Here is a 22,620-nt window from a genome sequence, read left to right as displayed (position 1 = left end):
AAACGTATCCCAGACTTCACTCTTTGTGTATGCACCATGCGTCAGAAACACTGTAGCTAATATTTATAATATTGAATCCCCGTCGACTCTCAGCACGCAGGTCAAATTGCATTACACGCCTGCAGGTGCTGTAATGTCGGAGAGCCTCCTTCTTTTGTGTTAAATTAGGAATATTTACAGATATATCTGGAAAGCTCAGTGTATTCTCCTGGCTCGTGGGCTTCTGCTGAGGGGGAAATGCATGAGTGGGCTGTAGATATGCACACATTAGCAATGAAGATGATGTCGTTCATCTTGGTGTGGAGTTTCACAAAATTAATTGAATTATCATTTACTCACCATCATGTTGTTCCAAGCTCATAGGACTTTCTTTCCTCCGTGGAACACAAAAGGAGATATTAGGCAGAACTTTCGTCTCAGTCACCATTCACTTTCATTGCATCTTTTTTCATAGAATGAAAGCTAACATTTTGCGTAGCATCTTTAGTGTTCCACATTAAAAAAGTCACAAGTTTGTAACCCAATGATTAAGTAAATGAAACACTGGGTTAAAGTTTTCTCTTGTCCTGTGGCACGGTCTATTCCCCCTCGACATCTAGAGTTACTGAGATGGGTCATCTGATGATTTAATCTTGTCTTTGTCCAGGAAATGCAAGTGGAAGAGCTTAGCGCAGTAAGACAGACACTGCAAGCCGACCTAGAGACATCGATCCGGCGTATCGTTGATCTACAAGCTGCCCTGGAGGAGGTGGAGTCAAGCGATGACAGCGACACTGAAAGGTATCGCAAGTAACCTTTTGAGGCCGACCTTTTTTAGTTACTTTTTGATTGCTTTTACACATTAATATTATCCATAGCAAGGCGAAACAATGCCTGCATCCCAGTTTGCATACCATCCATACTACATAGTAGGTCTGAACCGTTAATCGGGATAAAATCTAAATCGATATATGAAGTAATGTGATTATCAAACCGTAAAAAGCCTGAGATTTAATTTAATAAATAGTCTGCAAGCGCAGCTCGCTACACTTTCTGTATTTGCACAGCTCTGTTTTCTGTGCTGTATTTATAAATACTCGAAGCATGCGTGAGGTTAATGAGCTGAGCGCGTTAAATTAACTGCACTCTAGATTCACTAAATGCACATTTGCGTAATTCTAAAAAAACATGGTCTCTAAATTACTGTCCAAATCTAAAGTAACCTCCTAACACCAGGATTTTTGTGGACAGAATAATTGTCCATGCATGTATCTTCATTAAAAGGCATGGTCAACTCTACTTCAAACAGAAACATCTTCTACCAAAATAAAAGCTTCTGCCAAAAAAGGCTTAAGGGTTTAACCGGACCACATAGCCTTGCCGAATGCAAGTTAAGAAAGTATTTCATAAAATGTATACTGTTTTATAATAATATTAATTATTATTTAAAAATATATTTCCATAATCTTTTCTTAACTTAATAATAACAACGTATTATTGGGTTTACACAGGGCTGGACTGGGAAGAGAAATAGGCCCGGGATTTTACATATCAACTGGCCCAAAAGTTGGGGGGGTGTTCGTTGTCCTTTTCTGCATATCACGGCGCCGTTTTGTGGTCCGTTCTGCATAAGGCAATGGCTCATTTTAGCTTATCGTGGCCCATTTGACCTGTTTTGCGGCCGACCCAGTGGCCCGCTTGGTTCTCCCGATGGCCAGTCCACCCCTGATCGGCCCCAAGTGCGTCGGCCCACCGCGAAAATGCCCAGTATGCCAGATTACCAGTCCAGCCCTGGGTTTACCCCATCACAAAGTGGACAAAAAAAGGTACACATTGAACAGATAAAATGTGAAGATGTGAATGTTTATTTTCCCCCACTATGTTTCACTGTATTTTTAATTTATTTGCACGGTTCTTTTAAAGATGAATCAAGTGTGAACCCCTTTCTTGAACAGTATTTCTATTTGCAGTAGAGCATGTTTACCCATAACAAAATTTTGGTCAAAAGAAAATACTTTCTACATTAAATTTTTTTTTTATTATTATTGTTAATAATTATGTCACAGTTCAAATCGGAATATTTTTCAAAATAATCTCATATTTTTGGTCCAAATCGTTCAACCTAATACATAGTATGCCAAATGTCCATATTTTAGAAAGTGTACACTGCTGCGTGCTTGTTAAGGTTAAATTGCCCACAATCCTTTGCTTAATGGAAGAGGAAGAATCTACAACAGTTCTCTTTTGACATTTTAAGTTATTGAAAAATTATGAGAAAAGCATCTCAGCATTTTTTAAACGTATGAAACCACAAGTTAAAGGTGCTATATGTAAGATTAACAACAAACGTTTAAAATGGGCACTGCAGTCCAAATTCAAAATATTGGAAAGTTGTCTGCCCCACCCCAGACTGTGGACTGGATCACTCAGGCCAAAGCATAAACTGAAATTCCAGCCTGGAATGGAAAATTTACAGTAGAAAATACTGGCTGTAGCATTGTTATTGGAGAAGCCAGTATTTCAACTTGGCATGTTTCCTGATACTTTTTCAGATTTTTTCCTGTTCTTTTTATTTATTTATTAGGATTTCATAAAAGTCTTCAAATTAAAACAATGTAAATATTTAAAATATTTTATTTAAAGTGATTATAAGTATAGAAACTATACATTTTAAGTTTATTGCAAAATATTGAAGCTCTTTTGCAGGAGTTTGTTTGCTGTAATTCAATGATTGGTAGATCTTTTTCTTCAGGATTCACAGGAAGTGTTGTTCTTCACCAGGTATTCTGCTATAAGTTAAAAATAAAATAACATGGACTGTTGGTTTCAAAAGAACCATATACCATTGATTAACAACCTTGGAGGGGAGCCTGGGTAGCTCATCAAATAAAGATGCTGACTACCACACCTGGAGTCGCAAGTTTGAATCCAGAGCGTGCTGAGTGACTGCAGTCAGGTTTCCTAAGCAACAAATTTAACCGGTTGCTAGGGTGGGTAGTCACGTTGGGTTAACCTCTTCGTGGTCACTATAATGTGGCTCTCTGTGGGGCATGTGGTGATTTGTGCGTGGATGCCGCGGAGAATAGCGTGAAGCCTCCACATGCGCAAGGTCTCAAAGGTAACGCGCTCAACAAGCCACGTGATAAGATGCAGGGATTGACGGTCTCAGATGTAAAGGTAACTGAGATTCATCCTCCGCCACCCGGACTGTGGCGAGTCACCATGCCACCACGAGGACTTAGAGCACATTGGGAATTGGGCATGCCAAAATTGTGGAGAAAAGGGGAGAAAAAATGTCTTTTTATGAGTTAACATTAATAATCAATTCTCATATAGAAAGAATTTATGGGATTTTTACTTCCAGAGTCAGACTATTGCACTCTATTATACAGCTGTGTGGAGCCAGTGGGATTTTAGACCAGTGAGATTTCACTGTGGGCGACGCCACAAAAATAGAAACCAAGCGGCCGACAAAATGTCTTGTCCCTTGTCATGGCTGGTTAGGACAAAATGACAAGAGATAGCTTTTATCATGCCATGCCTGGTCAGGCTACAGTGTAACGATTATATGTAAATGTTACGTGACAAAAGAGTCTGTGGTATCTACATGCAGTTGGTTTCTCAATCCTGGCTTAATACATTAATACAATTACCAGCAAAGTACATGCTTTTAGTATGTGAATATGCAGCTATTGTTGCAGCTTTATTTGTTACGGTCAACCCTACTGCATCAGTTTCAAGCCTATACAGTAGATCACTAGGCTCTTTTCTTCCCTTGGGTTTGAAGTTTTACTTGTGTGGTTGCTTTTAATTGCTTTCGTTCTTTTTCAGTTGCACTGAAAAGTGAAGAGATTTTCCTCACGGTGCAGAATCAAGGCTGTACTTTGCTACTCTAAACGCTTCAATAATGCCTCCCTCCCTAGACATCCATAGTAAAATGCAGAGTTCACAGTCTTTGATATTCACCGTCAGACTGCTTAGACTTCACTGAAAATTAGATATGCTTGCTTTGCTCGTACTTCCAGCCAATTTGACTTTCCACTCCACTCTTGTGTCTGTCTGACGATGTCTCCCCTTCACAGTGTGCAGACGGCTATGGAGTCCTTCACTAGAAAGAAAGATCTGTAAGAACCCTGTTGTCGTTCTTTCCCATGTCTCTGTTCTGTGCTTGGGAATGAGCAATCGGATGAACCAGGCCTCTGGTTGTACATGTATAGGACTTGGCGATATATATTTTATATATATATATCTTGATATTTTTGTATGTGCTCTGAAATGGCTGAAAAGAGTTTGTTCTTAAACAGGAGAGCCATTATTTCAACCAAGCCATTCTTACCAAGTAGATTCAAAATGTTTAATATACTGCAAGTAATAAAACACCACTTGTTAAAAATAATAAATTAGTGCGTTTACATGCACAATCTTGCTTAATAAGCCGACAACATGTAAGGTCATGTAACCACCTTAAAAAGTTGTCCTTTATTGTAAGGGCATAAACAACACAGGGATTTTTGTCCATTACCCAAAATTTGCATTGCATTTAAACACCTTTACCAGAGTTCTTACCGGCTTATCCAATGTTCACAAGTGTTGTACACATAACTGTTTACATTTTTATGTCAAAGCAGAGAATAAGCCGATGCTTCTTGCATTGTCAGATTTTTTTTAAAGCCTGATTTTTTGTTAGTTATCAGGGTATTGGTGTGCATGTAAACATGCTCAATGTTTTCATACTGTGTATTTCACTAAGTGAACACAAGGAAGAATGCTAATTTCATTTATTTACACCAAAATAACTAAACGTAGTAATAAACGGCTAACATGTTTGAGTGATGTAAATAAATTGTTGAATCAGAGTTTTGCGTCAATTAATTGATATGGACAGATTGAATTTACCAATTCTAATGTTGATTTTGCTGAAATCAGAGCGATGAAATCAGTCGAAATATTTGTCGTAACGCGCCCATACTCGTGAATCACAAGTTATGGAAGATTTACGAAACTAGTGTGTTAACGTTTAGACCTTTTGTCTTCAGTAAACGTACTGGCCAAATAAAATGCACATTAAAATCATTGCAATATTCACAATGTTGTGAACATTTATATCACCAGCAATATCATCACAAATACATTATGAATATAAGATATATCGCCTAGTCCTAGTTGCATAACCTACATTAAATTCTGCTGGTGTGTGACTGAAGAAATGCTGTTCTTTATGCAATTCGGTTTCATTTTTGTATGTACATGCATGGTACATGCTTTTGTAAACGGTGGCTTAATGGTTTTGGGGATTCTAACACATAACAGTCTACCCATCAAATGTTGATGGATAGACCAGTGCTGTGTTTGGCTGTTTATATTGCTTGCTTGGCCTATGTGGATTAGAGTAAGGTCACTGTTTCCTTTCATACACCTCAATGAAGATCGACGAGGGGCTCGGCTGGATGGACACGAACAGATACCTACATGTTTGACGCAAACTGCCGAATACCCACACTCCCACTGCACTTGATATGTTAAATACAAGAAGCTTTCCTCTCTACAAGAGAGTCCTTTAAAGTTCATCAACTGTGATATGCTTTGTCTTCTGAATAACGCATGTGCATTAGCCGAGACCCCCCAGCCGTGTCTCATCTCTTTCAATTGTAAGACCAAAGAGAAAAAAAAATAACTGTGTCAGTTGCTCAACGCTCAGGGTCTTGACTCTCTGTATGAATGTGGTGAGACCAATTACTAGAACAGGGTAGGAGAGATCCATTACCAATGCAAGCATAGCATTTCCACATCAAAAGAGATTTGAACATTTAGCATGAAGAAATGAGTGCAGTTGCTAGGGAGTTCTGGGTGGTTGCTTACTGCCCCAAAAGAGCCCACCATCAAGTTTTTTAGATTCTGGTCCCTAGATATGGCTCGGGTCATTCCTTCATTGTAAGTCAATGTGATTTTCCATCCATTTTATTGTCCGCCAGGCGAAAATCTTTTTTCCTCATTAAAATGTTTTAATCCTAAAGAAATAATTGTAATTTTGAAATATTTGTATAAAATCATGAGCACTTACAAGAGATGAAGACTCCAGTCATATGAGTTATCTTATAAAAGCTGTTTTATTGTACATGGACAGGATCCCTTCATGGGGGCTGCCATGTTAGAATAACATGACCAGCCAAATACTTCTTGCTTAATCTCAGTAAATGCCCTGTTGGATACTTTCACTCAAGGATTAATATAATCACTGCTGAATGTGAATAGTACATTTCTACTATGGCATCTGAATCTAAAATATTTATACAAAAATTTTGAATGATACTGCATCCAACACTATTCTGAATGGTGCCAAAAACCCAAAAACATCCAGTGAGCGACAGTTCTGTGGACAGAAATGCCTTGTTGATGAGAGAGGTCAACAGAGAATGGCCAGACTGTTCCGAAATGACTAAGTCTACGGTAACTCAGATAACCGCTCTGTACAATTGTGTTGAGAAGAATATCATCTCAGAATGCTTCTCTAAATTGCGGGTTGGTGCTGTTTTGGCGGCACGAGGGGGACCTACACAGTATTAGGCAGGTGGTTTCAATGTTGTGGCTGATTGGTTTATATTGACTTTAACTTACTTGCTCAGCAATATTCTGTTCAAACTGTTTCTCTGCCATGACAGTAGCTGGCTTGAAAGAGAACTCACTGTAGAAGTGCACAGTTCACACTCCCATATAGCACCACTTGCGGCAACATTGAGAATGCAACGTGTTGTGTTTTGAATTCAGTCTGACACATTTTGGAATGCAACAGTGTAAAAAATTCGAGCTTTGGTAGCTAGAACCATCTGTGTTCACATACTTGTGTAGAGTACAGTACTGTGCAAAGGTTTTTGGCACTTGTGAAAAATTTTGCAGAGTGAGGATGTCTTGAAAAATAATGACATGAATAGTTTTATCACTTAATGTCATACAAATCCAGTGAACATAAAGCTAAATCATGGGGGCCATGACATCTGTTGCAGGGCTCCATGTTCTTCTATTCTAATCTTTTCTATTTGCAAAAGTAATGTTTAAGCGTCTTAAATTTATATTTCCTATTGACACACTAAAGATGAAAATAATCATCTTAAGACAAATGCTTTTGTGAAACATCTTATGTGCCAAAGACTTTTGCACAGTACTGTATGTTTCAGCCTTAAGTACTGTATGAGCAAGAGTATTAGAGATGCTTGCCTTAAAATAAAAACACTCTATTCTGGCTTCCTCTTTGTTAGAATGAGAGCTTCTGGAAATTAAAATAGGTGGACAGTTGTTTAGGGTGTTCAGCAAAACACCTCAAGTCTATCTGTAAACAGGCTATGGATCACTGCATGTTGCCCCTACGAGCCCTGATAATGACAGCAATCTCGAAACGAATGAATTTGCAGTTCACTGGGCACACATGGCCTGCTCCGTAGCAATGAGGCTATCAATGTGTGGCATTATCCTAGCAGATCTCCTCTCCTATCATGTGCATGATCATATTTATGTAGGTCATGTATTGATACAGGCATATTGATTTAACCGATTGTGCTTTGAATGTATGCATACAACTGCTGTTCTTTTCAATGAGATGCCTGATGTGATGGTCAAACTATGGCCAACATAGTGACGTAGAGTTTGAATTTCAGTGACAGAATGTCGAGCGTCGGTTCCAGTGTGGGCACAGAAGATGTTGGTGAAGGTATCCGTCACTGGATGGGTGTGCCACGAGGGGGCAGAGGAGGAGAAACTTCTTACGCAGGAAGCAGTTCTGGCCGCCAATCTGTTACTGACACCATGAGCACCTACAGTTTCAGGTAGCATAGCAACAAGACCTTGAATATAAATTAGTACAAGGGTGTTTCAAAAGGTAACAAGACCTCTCATGGGATAACCTGGGGTTGAGTACAATGCAGAAAGGCACATTGACTTGCTTCTTACTGGGTTCAAACCAGGAACCTTCCAATTACTAACATGAGCTTCAGCCACAACGCCACACCACACCACTGCTTCCTCGGAAGGCCAACAGATCATGCCACCTATCAGTCACAACTTTTAACATCAGTTTCAAGATGGTTGGGCTTGTAGAATGTGGTCAATTGTTTTGGTGAGCTGTTGGACACATCGTCTGGTGGCCTTACAAGGAAGCATCAATATAAGTAGGTGCTTTTCCACTACCTGGCCGAACAGTTCTCATTGTAGAATAGTGCCGTTATATAACGATCTGGGTTCGTTGGCACAGATATGGTTTCATTTTCTACTGTGGTGCTATGAAATCATGATTCGAATCAACTGATGGAGCAAGTGACCCATCGTGAATTGCTACATCACTATAGCCTTTTCAACAGAACGGTTCTGTCCTGAGTATTGTTCGCTAACCGTGTTGAGAAATCTGAGTCGAAAATGGTTTGTAGTCATACTGTACAAAACAGTGCAGAAGTGGAAATGTTACTGGAACCATTACTCACTGCGCTCAGAACCGTTCGGCCTGATGGAAAAGCCATTTTTAATCTGACTGGCTGGAAAATTTCAGTTGAATATCTTTACTTTCATGGGAGGTCTTCTTTCTGTATATATTGATATGGAGACTTTATGCTAAACAAAAACTAATTGTTGATTGTCTTGATCCACATTTCACCCACAATGTCAGGTCTTGCTCGCAGGACCTGGATGAAGGTGTCAAAGAAAGTTCTGTTGGTCTTGGCAAAGCGTCGTCTTCCACGGCCCTGTCTGAACTTCTGGAGGGTTTGAGGAAGAAACGTGCTGAGTGGGAAAGAGGCTCAGAGGCAGGTGAAGGCAGTACCGTGTCCCTACCCATCTATCAGACCACAGGGGCCTCCACGCTCCGTCGCAGAGCCTCAGCACTGTCACTAGAAGCAGAAGAAGTTCTGGAGGACCTGCCCAGACCTGGCATACTGAAACCTCCCAGTCCCCAATTACCTCGTGCCTCCAGTCTACGTACCCTGTCCGATGCGGGGCCAACTTCTTCCACAACCACATCTACCACAGGAAAGATTGGTCGCTACAGTTCGTGCGACTCCCTCACTTCCGTGACCTCCACTGCAAGTTCCCGCCGCCACTTGTCCAGCCTTGCTATCCCAGAGGAAAGTGAGGAGGAGCCCAGCATGAAAGCCCTGCCCCCTGTTGGCTCCTATCAGCCAATCCATCGTCGTCTACTTGGTGGTCTGGTGGCTGAGGGTGGAGAGTCTAAACTAGGGGCGGAGCCTCTTGTGTTCCAGAATAGGCGACACCTTGGCAACCAAGACAAGGGAAGGGCAGGAGATGATGTAGGGGATGCCAACTTGGACTTTCTCCCAGCAATCCGACGAGCACCGTCCACCAGCAGCCTTGCATCTTGTAGCTCCAGAGGGGGCCAGAGACGAGCCCTCAGTGTGCACTTTGGGGAGTTGCCCCCATCCAGATTGGCACGTAGGGAGTCTGACTCGGATTCCTCAAGTTCTGGAGGATCTCAGCAGCGCCGTGGGCCTCAGGGAGAGAGGTTGGAAGCCGAGGGCAGTGAGGATGTCAACTCAGTGATGAAGAAGTACCTCAAAAAAGCAGAAGTCGATTAGCAGGCTCAATGAGGTTAAGCTTAAAACTCCACTGACCTGCCTTACATGAAAAGGGATAGTTCACCCAAAAATTGAAAATGTGTCATTTACTAAACATCTTAGTTCTGAATGGCATTTTGAACATAGCAACCCTCAGAACACCAAATTAGAAGTTTAAGAATTATCATACCACTCTCATCGAATGAAAGTGTATAGTGTCCAAGCACCATAAAAGTACATTAAAAGTAGTTCTTATGATGTTATATTTAAAGCCTTCTTAAGCCATACGAAAGCTTTGTGTTGTCGTACAGTTTTTGGACTGACATGCAAATTACAGAATTTTCATTTTGGATGATCTAGTCCTGTAAACAATACTGTTAAAAAAAAATCTGGAAAATGAGCAACATATGGAAATATATTTAATCACTGTCTTTTTTCTAATGACAGGATAGATGGGGAATCATCCATGTTGAATGCATTGAGGCATATTTACTGGAAGCACAAATACACTTGAGGAATTATTTTGAACACTGTTTGTACACATGAATAAAGATGTTAAAGTGAATATGCTCATTTAATTCCTTATATTCTCACAGTAAACATGCCCTTGGTTTGAGCCACGCTGATGCCTGGGGGGGTGCATCAGGTTGGGGGAAATGAATCTGGACCAGCAAGTGCTCTTTCTCCCTCACAGCAGTCAGTGTAAATTTGTTGAATGCCAACAGATGTAAATAAAAACGTCGAGCACAATCATTGGTATTTGCTTCTGACCTTTCAAAGTAATGTGGCAGCATCCCATTTCTAAGGGATATTAGCCCAAAATAGAACAGCGATTGTGCTTTATAAAGCAGAGGATGTTAATGTCCAAAATAGAGTTTTAGACTCATGTTTCTCCTATTGAAATTAGTATAGACTGCTTGCTTTGTTGTATTACTAGAGAAGCAGTAACAAAATGATAGCCGTGTTCAGAATGGAAGACCAGCATAAAACTTACTGAATACTATGCAGTACAAGTGAAACATGTTTCACATTTAACTCTGCAAATGGTGTCCAGTTATCTTGGAAACTGTTGAATTTTGTGAAAATTAAAAATACATGGTACACTGCAGCAGAACTTAAAATGTCCAATTCTTATTTGGATGAGGCATTTTATGAAGTAAAATACTGAAATGTACACCTAACTGAATATTCTAATAACTTAATTAACCGGTAATTCATAGGAATATTCATTTTAATTATATTAACTATTGAACACCAGTGTCTATCATATTGCTGTTGCCATACTTTGAGCAATAAAGCTACTGAAGGCAGAGCATTAGCAATTTTACCATGGTTAGGGTTGAAAAGCACCCGTAGTATATAAAAATTAAAGGACACAAAACCTCATGGACTTCTTGATTAACACAGACATGTTTGTCAACTCAAATCATACTTTCTGCATGGAGAGTTCAGAAATAATGACAAGTTTGCCTTCTCCAAACAGTTTTATTGACATACAGTGTAGTTCCATTGGGACCATGGGGAAAAGTTGAGCTTTTAACTCAAAGTCTAACAGAACCCTTTTGGGAACACGGCACTTCTCAATCCACACCTGTAATAAGACAAAGCTGCAAAGGTCACACCTTAGCCTTTCGTCCCCTTCCTTTACCCTAAAAAGGATACAGGGAATCATTATTCACTTAAACACCAAACATAAATATTAAAATATAAAATAACATACTTACAACCACCTTTTTAGGTGGATTTTCCCCATCTGAGGTATCCCTGAATTTAAGAAAAGTCAACAAGTTTCCAGTGATGAAAAATGAAAATGTTAGCTGCATTGTTTTGGATAATTTGTTCCTCAGCTGAGAAACATCCTTGCACTTACTCCTCTTCTGCCTTTTCTGGCTTCTTTCTCTTTAAAAAATAAAATGGGAAGCAGTAAGATCAGTGTAAATTTGTTTATCACATTTGTGACCTTAGACAATGTAAAACCTGGCCACACCTTGCCAGCACCATTTTTAGTGACTTTCTTCACTGGCGATTCTTCAATATCTTCCTCTTCTTCTACTTCCTCATCCAACTCTTCATCAGAATACTCCTCCACTGGGAAAGAAGTCAAAGTTGCAGATGTATAAAAGTAGCCAAAATTAGAGCAAAGAGGACAACTCACAGGCCACATGTTCCGCTCCGACATACACAGGCCCAGAGCCGTGCTTCAGTCGAAAAGTCACTGGTGGATGAAGATCAAAACCAGACAGATTGACCTAATGGAGAAATTAAACCTCTTGAAAAATGGACAACATGGGAGGTAAATATCAATTATAACACCACAGTCAGGATTTAATATACTGCACAAACTGACAATTTTTTTTGTCAGACATATTTATAAACTAAAAATGCCATGAAAACACTTGAAACAAAGTTCTTATATTGATGCATTTCCTTATGAAGCAAAGTATTGGAAGGACCCATCAAAGGCTTTTCATGAAGAAGTTCAAAACCCCTTTTAAAAATTCCAGAGGGAACACGTGGCAAACTAGACTTGGCCTACAAATTGACCCAACAGCTTGAACACCTCCCCATTTAATGACACTATGACTGCACCGCCATGTTTGGGACTAAAATTCCATATTTCTTCATTGCGCTGTGGGATGTGGCAAATGTCGGGGAACATCAGTTTAGATACATTTAAACTGGAAATGCAAATAGGACCATGATAACACCCAGACTGTATCAAATTTATGCGATAATTGTAATGCGTAATAAATTAAAGCACTGTGAATATATAGTATTTAATGTGTATGACGTAAATCAATAAAAAACAAGATCATATAGGACAGACTTTATTCACCATGCCTCAGTTGCTTGGTGCTCTTCACGAGTTTAAAGCAACTCTTACATTCATACAAACGGGATGGTCAAACTCTTCGTAATAGTGACCAAATCGTAGCAGAAAACAAAACATTTGTAACTTCTAAATGGGAGATGTTTATGGTATTGTACTGGTAGATGTGTGCATTCCCCAGTAACACATCAGACTTGCCGTCATACGGAGATAAATTACGAATAAAACTTTATAAATGTCCACAAAAGTCAACTTCGCCAATATTTGTGCCGACTTCAGACCCAAATCCATCTTTCATGGGATTTCCTGGGATAATTTTTATGTTTTTGTTGATATAGTTTTACTGGTGTCTTTCCATTCACCACCATTGTTTCCGCTAACTGACAGTCACAAATATGGCGGATGTGGTGTGTGTGTGTGGGGAAAATCACTGAAACAGGTCAATTCGTAGGGTATTTCAAGTGTTTTAAATTAAGGGACAGCCAGTTTACTTATTTAAATTTAAATTAAAAAATAATAATTTACAATTAAAAAAACAAATCTTACCGTTGGCATGGATCTGAGTAGTGTTGCTATTGGAACAGCTTTCGTCCTACTGCTGCCCTCGCCAGTGACCAACTCGATAATATTGAACTCCTCTTTGGCGGTGTGACCCAGACACATCTTCAGAAGAAGTGTTGAGTTAAACAGCACTCAACAGCACATTTAACACCATTTAACCTACCGTTCGTAACGCCAACTGGTGTTGGTGGTTCGTATCATCTGTCTTGAATGATTCTTCTTTATTCAATGCATTGAGTTCACAACCTAAACATCCATGGACCGATTAATTGAGCAAATATGGTGCAAGACTTTCTGTGCCATCTAAATACTTCCATTTTACTTTGAAAAGAGGAAACAAATGGCATATCCTACCCCAAAGAGTGGAAAGAGGTTTTTCAGTTTTGCTCATGTTGTTAAAGTACACTGGATGACCCAAACAAAAACAACTGAAATGTAGGCCTACACAAGTTTACGTTAACGAATCACGTGTGCAGCTAATTATTTCAAAACGCATTTACTTTTCTCACCAGAAATATCCTCAGGGCTGCTTCAAAGACAGCAAAAGGAAAAGAAACCGCAGAATTGTCTCCTACGAACGATTTAATAGGACCTTAATGGCGCATCAGGTGACAGCAATTAATGCAAGCTCACGCAGGTTAATTAGGGATCCGACCTGCCGCATGAACTCGCTGAAAACTGACTGCGTTTTAATCATGTTTTAATCTAATTTAATTTAATTACACATACAAAATATGTTGCCTTTTATATCTCATTAGCCTGTTGGTCTTTACCATTTTAACATTGACAATAGATGTGCGCCTGCAGGATTTTCTTTTGAGGGTATGCATAGAAATCTGACTTGTACAACCTTATATAGGGGAGTCCGGGGTCATGCTCCCCCAGGGTCATTTTTTTGGCAAAAACAAAACCAAAGCATTCAAATATTTTTTTTGCCACTTTTGAAGTTTTAAAATAAGGGACACTTAATGTGGACTCAATTGTATTGAGTTAATATGCTTTATTAATAAAGGTTGTATGTCCTTTCTTATATGCTAAAATGAGAACGTTCCTGACCCATGACTTGTAAATATAATAAAATAATAAAAAAAATTATTATATGTTAAAAATCTATTGATTTTTCGATTATTTGTCTTCTTTATCTTGTGTATGCATTTTGTGTGTTTATATTATATATATATATATACATTTTTTCATTTGTATTTATTTTTTCCTTCAGATTTTGTCATTATGATTGTATTCATACATTGTTAGATCTTATTGAACATTTATATAGAAAAAAAACTCCACAGTTTTACCACCATTTGTGGACTTTTCAAACGGTCCCTTTCCCACCTTAGGCTATATCAACTGACGATCTGGAACGATTTCACAGTGACGCCATCTGACCAGCTTAAATGCGGGAAAAATCGCATTTCGTATTGATTCAGTAAAGGACGAGTGGCAATCCTAAATTCTGGTGACTTTGAGAAAGCATTGTTTGTCTCTAGAGGATGAGTAGCGGTTATGAAACTTTTGGCTAAATAATTTCTTCCAGTAACTGTTCAGCACAGACGTGTTCTCGTGCTAAATAAGCTAAACGCACCACAACAAATAGAGCAGAACACCGGTGTCTCGAGACAGTTGAAGTACTTTTTATCTCAAAGCAGCTTCTAAAAATGCAGTGCTGCCATGAGAGATGCTAAAACACAGTGAAACGTGACGCAGTTGTCAAAAGACATCCATTGAGCAAATGTTTACATGGAAAACAATTTAAAAACTGCGCGAGCGGCTGTTTGAACAGCCCCTCGTTCACATGACACAGCACTAGCTGAAGTTACCTCTCAAAAAGACAGCCGAACTGAAATCTCAGTTGATTTTAGGTACATTTCCACTAAAACGAAACACAGAACGTTCTCCTAACGTTAGCATATGGTTCTCGTTTGGTTATTTTTTTGGGAACCAAATCGTTCGAGGAACGTTCTCTTTTGGTTCTGTTTTTATAACCATAAATAACCTTCCGAAAAAGTTACCAGCAAACACCGAACATTCTCCTAACATTAGCGTTTGGTTCCCGTTTGGTTCTTTTTTGGGAACCAAATCATTCGAGGAACGTTCTCCTTTGGTTCTGTTTTGGTTATAGCCTAACCTTCTGAAAAAGTTACCAGCAAACACAGAACGTTCTCCTAACGTTAGCATATGGTTCTCGTTTGGTTATTTTTTTGGGAACCAAATTGTTCGAGGAACGTTCTCTTTTGGTTCTGTTTTTATATCTATAAATAACCTTCTGAAAAAGTTACCAGCAAACACCGAACGTTCTCCTAACATTAGCGTTTGGTTATTTTTTGGGAACCAAATCGTTCGAGGAACGTTCTCTTTTGGGTCTGTTTTTATAACTATAAACTAACCTTCTGAAAAAGTTACCAGCAAACACCAAACGTTCTCCTAACATTAGCGTTTGGTTCCCGTTTGGTTCTTTTTTGGGAACCAAATCGTTCGAGGAACGTTCTCCTTTGGTTCTGTTTTGGTTATAACCTTCCGAAAAAGTTACTAGCAAACACCGAACGTTCTCCTAACGTTAGCATATGGTTCTCGTTTGGTTATTTTTTGGGAACCAAATTGTTCGAGGAACGTTCTCCTTTGGTTCTGTTTTTATAACTATAAACTAACCTTCCGAAAAAGTTACCAGCAAACACAGAACGTTCTCCTAACATTAGCGTTTGGTTATTTTTTGGGAACCAAATCGTTCGAGGAACGTTCTCTTTTGGGTCTGTTTTGGTTATAACCTTCCGAAAAAGTTACTAGCAAACACTGAACGTTCTCCTAATGTTAGCATATGGTTCTCGTTTGGTTATTTTTTGGGAACCAAATTGTTCGAGAACGTTCTCCTTTGGTTCTGTTTTTATAACTATAAACTAACCTTATGAAAAAGTTACCAGCAAACACCAAACGTTCTCCTAACATTAGCGTTTGGTTCCCGTTTGGTTCTTTTTTGGGAACCAAATCGTTCGAGGAACGTTCTCCTTTGGTTCTGTTTTGGTTATAACCTTCCGAAAAAGTTACTAGCAAACACCGAACGTTCTCCTAACGTTAGCATATGATTCTCGTTTGGTTATTTTTTGGGAACCAAATTGTTCGAGGAACGTTCTCCTTTGGTTCTGTTTTTATAACTATAAACGAACCATCAGAAAAAGTTACCAGCAAACACAGAACGTTCTCCTAACATTAGCATTTGGTTCCCGTTTGGTTCTTTTTTGGGAACCATTTCTAACGTTCTAAGTATGTTCTCGTTAGGTTCTATTTTTAAACAAAAATTCCCAGAATGTTGCAGGGAGGTTTTTGTGTAACAACCTAATTAGAACCTACACAGAACGTTCTTTAATGAGTACTTTTAGTTTTGTTGTTTTTTTAACCATAAACAAATATTCCCATAAAGTAGCAGAGAGGTTTTTGTGTGACAAAAATAACTTAAACATAATGTTAATTTTAAGTTTTATTGTTATAACCATAAACAAACCTTCACAGAATGTACAGGGTGTGTGTGTGACAACCTATAAAGAACGTATACATAACATTCTTTAATGTTTTTTGTACTTTGTAAAGTTGTACTGCAACTTCAGTGCAGTACAACATTTAATTAAATGCAGAAATGAAGATCACCGTGTATGGGATTTGAATGCATTTTAATGAACAGATGGGAAAAGCATAGTGACAAAATAAATGTTAAATTCTAATTTAAGCAGATTTCTTGTCATGTGAACATGACCTTTAAAGGATAGCTCACCCAACAATGAAGAATCTGTCATAATTTACTCCCCCTCGTGTTGTTCCAAACCAATATTGCTTTTTGTTGAGTCATTCACCTTTCATTGCATTTTTTGTTCTGTACAATGAAAAATGACTGAAGCATTCTGCCTTACATCTCTTTGTGTTCCACAGAATAAAGAAAATCATATGGGCTTCTGAGGGCTAGTAAATGATGACAGATTTTTCATTTTTGTATATGAACTATGCCTTAAAAGGAGGTTAAAGAGATCCCTTGAATCAGTTTATTCTGATGAGAATAGGCCCTGCATATATACTTATGACACAGTTTCTTTTATTCATTGAAAATGAGACGGAATGTGCATTTCAGTTCCTTTTACTTATATTTTCCATGCTTGTTTATATATCTCAAACTCCCTTGGACCCATGCTGTAGTTACACACACACACACACTCATAGACAGCTGTATGATGTATTATTTACAGATAGCTCAGGCTGTGGATTACAGAACGGCGAGAACATGGGCTGGGAGTTTGACCGCCGCTCCCGTGGGTTCCACCACCAGCCCCTCACCGCCATCAAAGACCACGAGCTGCAGGATGAAAAGAAAGTAAAGGAGGGGTAAGAAGATGGCATGAGTGATGGGAGGACAAAGAGACTCTGATATTATGAAGTGTGTGAGGGCTGATGGGTAAATTAATATTAGATATAGGGGATAAAGTGGCTAAAGGGGATAGTAGTCACATGGGGAAGTTGTCACAATGGCTAGCCTATATCAGTGTACACTTTCAAGTCAAAATCCTTTAGCCATTAATTTATGCAATTTATTTGATACAATATTTGTTGACCAAAACAAAATTTTTGCTGATATGTGCATTGCAAATTTAGCTGGAAAGCCAACAATAGTCCATCCATCCATCCATCTTCAACCGCTTATCCGAAGTCGGGTCGCGGGGGCAGCTGCTCCAGCAGGGGGCCCCAAACTTCCCTATCCTGAGCCACATTAACCAGCTCTGACTGGGGGACCCCGAGGCGTTCCCAGGCCAGTGTGGAGATGTAATCTCTCCATCTAGTCCTGGGTCTTCCCCGAGGCCTCCTCCCAGCTGGACGTGCCTGAAACACCTCCCTAGGGAGGCGGCCAGGGGGCATCCTTACCAGATGCCCAAACCACCTCAACTGACTCCTTTCGACGCAAAGGAGCAGCGGCTCTACTCCGAGCTCCTCACGGATGACTGAGCTCCTCACCCTATCTCTAAGGGATGATGACATGAACAATAGTCTGTTTAAATAAATATCCTGAGTTCAGTACAATCAACAGCATAAAAAAACATTTTAGGTTACAGTGAGGCACTTACAATGGAAGTAAATGGAGCCAATTTTTGGAGGGTTTAAAGGCAGAAATTTGAAGCTTATAATTTAATAAAAGCCCTTAAATGAATTCCTCTGTTTAAACTTGCGTATTATTTGAGCTGTAAAGTAGGTTTTTGTTTTTTTCTGGCATTTTTTGCAGGATTACAGAGTTTACAGCTTTACGTAGTCATGTAAACTTGGAAATAACTTTACACAGAAAAGGTTAATAAGCAATTTTATCACAGTAAAATCATGTTAAAACGCATTGTTGACGTCTATGGCTATACTTTTGAAACAGTGAGTATTTTAACGTTTATGGATTGACCCCATTCACTTCCATTGTAAGTGTCTCACTGTAACCCAGATTTTTTCTTTCAGAAATTATTTTTGTGGTAAACAACATTATGCCACAAATGCTGACGATTGAGCTCATCTTGTATTGAACCCAGAATATTCCTATAATGGCAAGTTCCATTGTGACAAGTTTCCCAAAAGATGGGCAATAATGGTGAAAAAGTTCAATAGTTTAAAACTTAAAACAGAATTTGACTTTCAAAAATAAACCTTTACTCTGTGAAATATAGTACGACAATTAGTCCCACTCTCCCCATATACAAATATTACATATTGACATTGCAAAGTATTATGAGCTGCTGTAGGTGCATTTTAATACAGCTTTATAGTTTTTTTTGTATGCACACCTGTGCTCACCAGTGAAGGCCAAGCTTGATGTGCAAAAAAAAAATAGATCTGAATACCCTGTGATAAAATGATTGCAGTGTGTCCACATGGGAGCTCTACGCACACAATCTCCTCTCTTGACGGCATATAGAATGGTTTAGAGAGAGCGTAGGAGGGCTCAAGTGATTCCTCTGCGTGTGTGTGGGCCCTGATCTCCTCCGTGAAACACTCGCACACAAACAGCCTTACAAGTTAAAGGAATAGTTCACCCACAAATGAAAATTCTGTCATCATTTTCTCACCCTCATGTCGTTCCAAGCCAAGAAAGTCATACGGTGAACAACATAAGGTTGAGTAAATGGTAGTCAATTTTTGGGTGAACTACCCCTTTAACTGTTGCTGGGAAAATGCACCAAAGTTGCTGAAAATGTTTTCTGTTCCCAAAAACAATCACACACATTAGCTACATAATAACTGTGCCAGCACTTTCCAAGTAAACTAAGCATATTGTGGATTGGCATTTTAGTGTGGAATTGGGGTGACAAAAGTCAAGAAAATGGAGAAAGTGTGGAAGATTGAGGCTGTAAGAGAATTCACAGATAATTCTCAGACCTCCTAGGATCTAATTAAGATTTTCTCGAGGAAAAGAAGGTATTGGACTCCTCCATAGTGTCAATCGTGCATCAGTGACTTAGACACTTTAAGGCCAGCCAATATGCCAGCAATTAAGGTTTCGTGTTGGATACATTATTACAGTTCTGGCCCAAATTGCAGGAATCGTTTGGAGATTAATAAAATAGCATTGTTACATTAAGAAATAAAATTGTATTTGCTCCAAGGCTGCACTGCCAACTACCTGTGCCCTTACGAAGCCTTATTCCCAGCCAGTTTATTGGTACATTTTAAGGTTTAGGCATAAAAAAATATATATCTTTAAAAAGTAATTGTGATGAGGAGGAGGGTGTAGCCGGGCCTACGCTGAATCGGCGGGAGAGCGAGATAAGGGGGAGATGGAGACGCCTGTTCGAGAGAGACCTTGTGTTTATTGTTCAGCCAGTTCCCACCTCCTCCTTGCCCGACCTTTACCTGTTACAGTGGTGCCGAAACCCAGGAGGGAGGAGAGATGCGCGGTCATGGAGTCCTCACCGCTGCCGTCAGCCCAAAGGAGCAGCCGTACCTGGGGACAGATGGGTCGCTGCCGGCCACCGAGAGCTGGAGGAACCACTGAAGTACGCTGAGAAGTCGGAGGGCTCGCTGCCGTCCACCAGGGGAGGAGCGAGCTGTCGTCCGCCAGAGGGGAGGAGCGGTTGAGGACCGGGTGACAACAACTCTCTCGTTCACCCTTTCTCTCTCCCCACGCCTCCCCTCGTCTCTCCCCAGGTTCCCAGGAGACAGGATGGACCACAGGCTGACCGAACGACTGGAAGGGCAGCGTCTCCCCTCCAGAGATGGGGGGATAGATCAGTCTGGGTAGATCAGTGGCACCCTGACCGGGGGAGCAGTGAGACAGTTAGAGAGAGAGAGAGAGAGAGAGAGAGAGAGAGACGCACGTGGACGCTCTACATATGTGTCTGTATTCCTTGTGTTCTGGTGGCACCCTGGCCTGAATCAGGCGGGGGAGGAGTGAGACAGTTAGAGAGAGAGAGAGAGAGAGAGAGAGAGAGGGAGAGAGATGCACATGGCCGCGCTGCATATGTGTCTGTGTTCCTTTATGTTTTATGTTGATTTAAGTTCATTTATATCATTAAACTTTTACATTTATTGTTCAGCCGGTTCCCACCTCCTCCTTGCCCGACCTTTAAATGTTACAGTAATTAACCAAGATTACCACAATCAGTTTGATCCAACTAACAAGCATTTCAAAACAAAGCTCTGGAATGAAAGTCTTTTCTGGCCACTTGATAGAATATTCACATCAAAGCATCACATATCTCAGAGAGGGCTGGAGGTCTTAATACGGTTCTCTCGAGATGACATCTTCTCTCAGAAAAAAAATATAGCAGGGCATATCTGTTTAAAACAAAGTCTGCTCTGCTCATGCCACCTCAAACTTGAGGTCTATCTCATTTCTTAGTAGAGGCCAGGAACCTTTTTAGCCAGAGATGAGACATGGGATAAATGTTCGATGTTCTTTACTGCATATTGCTGCCCCCTTTGGCATATCGTTGGACTGTTTTTTGGCCCGTTCTGCATAACGCAGTGGCCCATTACAGCTTATCGGGGCCCATTTGGCCACGTTTCGCAGCCGGCCCTTTGGGAAAAGTCCCGGTTCTCCCGATGGCAATTCCGCCCCTGCTGTTTCGTGTTTTCTGGTCTCAAGACACAATGTAAAAACTACCAAAACGAGCGATTTAGACAGAGAACAGCAATCATTCAAGTGTTATTTCGAGTAAAAAGTCAAAAAAGTAGTTTATGATATCAACATTACCAACCTCTGACCATGGCTTCATGTCATCTACATACTCCGGAGAGGCACCAAAATCAAAAACAAAAAAAGTATCAGCACTTTAAAGCCACATGTTTTTGAAAATGTTTACAAATGTAATACTATAAACATAACATTACCTGCTTTGAATATATGCAAGTCGCAAGAACACATGTGTCTAGACGCATTTTTAAATGTTTTTTTTTTTTTTTTTTTAACCTTACATGTCATCTTAAACAAGTGGCGGTTTGTCTGTCTGTTCATTCGTGCATCCATCTATTTTTTTTTGTAAGAACAGACTTCAAGAGCATTTCCTCCTCACAGCATCAGCAACTTTTACACACACACGCGCGCATAGAGAGAGAGAGAGAGAGAGAGAGAGAGAGAGAGAGAGAGAGAGAGAGAGAGAGAGAGAGAGAGAGAGAGAGGAGGAGGTGAGTAAGTGAGAATAAGAAACACTGCGGAGTTCAGCAGAGGAGAGATGAAGAGAGCTCGAGACAGAAACCCAACCGAAATCACAAAGCTATAAAAACACAGAGACATAAACTCGCCGCTTCTGAGTTCAACTCAACATCTCTGCCGTGGACTTTAATCTGTGTTTAGTCAGTGCTGGAACCCCCCATTTGGACTGTGCGTTACGATGCTGGGAGTTCAAAGTGATGCCCTCCTCGTTGGTTTCATGCTTTGGATGGGGATTCTTTGGGGAGAGATCGCAACCCAAGGTAATGTGCATTTCATATTGCACTGATTTCCTGAGATGCCCTTGTCTTGCAATACACTGGCACACATGCATCCCCCTGGAAACTTTAATTAGCCCAATTACCCTACTCTTATTAAAATTACACAGTGACTGCTTAATAAAAGTCAGATATCAGGAGCTACTTAACAACATAATTAATTGCGTATATAAATGAGGTTTTCAAACAGATGCAATGAGATAAACATGCCTGTTATAATCGATCTGGGTGTTCAATGTGCTGCTGGGATTGTTTTAAAGAAACAAATTGGGGCAGAAATAATAAAGAAACATGGTGCATATCAACGCGCATCGGCAGAGGGAAACGCTGCGGGATTCCTCAGCTGAATACGATTTATAGTGTATCGGATGTATAGATACACATTGTGTACATAGTGGTCTCGGAACAGCATTGTAAATCATATCCGTATGACACAAGGACACTTTGCCCCTTGACTCGCTTTTGTTGAACTGAAATGAAAACTGCATTGGTTTATTGCTTATCCATTGATAAGCATGCCTCCTTCACAAGGTTATTGTGTTTCATGCCATGCATCATCACAACATCAGTGCTGGTAAACCATGTGCTTGACTCAGTTGTACATCAACCACTTACTCACTCACTCTCCCCCTGACCTGGTGTTATAAATGTAATACTGTTTGCTCATGCAAATGCGTGTACAAGAAGTCAAATGACAATGTTGGTTCATCCGCCCTTGTGTTTTTCCCGAGCAGCTCGTTAATCACTCGCTGTGTAAATTTA

At 40.0% G+C, this 22,620-nt stretch overlaps 3 protein-coding genes across 4 annotated transcripts in view; 2 read left to right on the top strand and 1 right to left on the bottom strand.

Moving 5' to 3' along the window:
* The window catches only part of LOC127636634 (unconventional myosin-XVIIIb-like), a 53,015-nt gene extending 42,517 nt beyond the window's left edge, over positions 1 to 10,498 (top strand). Inside the window, exons 40-43 of one of the 2 annotated variants that reach the window (XM_052117291.1) lie at positions 647 to 780; positions 4,062 to 4,103; positions 7,629 to 7,796; positions 8,630 to 10,495. In XM_052117291.1, coding sequence (XP_051973251.1) covers positions 647 to 780; positions 4,062 to 4,103; positions 7,629 to 7,796; positions 8,630 to 9,551 — 1,266 coding nt within the window. In that variant the 3' untranslated portion in view covers positions 9,552 to 10,495. Of the gene's footprint in view, positions 1 to 646; positions 781 to 4,061; positions 4,104 to 7,628; positions 7,797 to 8,629 lie in introns of both variants that reach the window. The other variant, XM_052117290.1, reaches the window with a different exon arrangement.
* Positions 10,499 to 11,006: 508 nt separating this feature from the next.
* On the bottom strand, positions 11,007 to 13,558 carry LOC127637107 (nucleoplasmin-like). Its single transcript, XM_052118017.1, has 8 exons — positions 13,276 to 13,558; positions 13,085 to 13,167; positions 12,907 to 13,023; positions 11,686 to 11,779; positions 11,518 to 11,618; positions 11,401 to 11,429; positions 11,261 to 11,294; positions 11,007 to 11,179 (listed from the first exon to the last, which is right to left on the bottom strand). Exons 1-8 carry the CDS (start codon positions 13,310 to 13,312, stop codon positions 11,147 to 11,149), a joined length of 528 nt encoding a protein of 175 aa, XP_051973977.1. The 5' UTR covers positions 13,313 to 13,558; the 3' UTR covers positions 11,007 to 11,146.
* Positions 13,559 to 21,287: 7,729 nt separating this feature from the next.
* The window catches only part of LOC127636341 (seizure 6-like protein), a 47,895-nt gene continuing 46,562 nt past the window's right edge, over positions 21,288 to 22,620 (top strand). Inside the window, exon 1 of the mRNA XM_052116794.1 lies at positions 21,288 to 21,843. Within this exon, the coding sequence (XP_051972754.1) occupies positions 21,762 to 21,843 (82 nt within the window). The 5' untranslated portion in view covers positions 21,288 to 21,761. The remainder of the gene's footprint in view (positions 21,844 to 22,620) is intronic.

This window comes from Xyrauchen texanus, chromosome 44, assembly GCF_025860055.1.
Source record: "Xyrauchen texanus isolate HMW12.3.18 chromosome 44, RBS_HiC_50CHRs, whole genome shotgun sequence".
In the NCBI taxonomy this organism is placed as follows: Eukaryota; Metazoa; Chordata; class Actinopteri; order Cypriniformes; family Catostomidae; genus Xyrauchen; species Xyrauchen texanus.
This window is presented reverse-complemented; position numbering and strand designations above follow the sequence as displayed.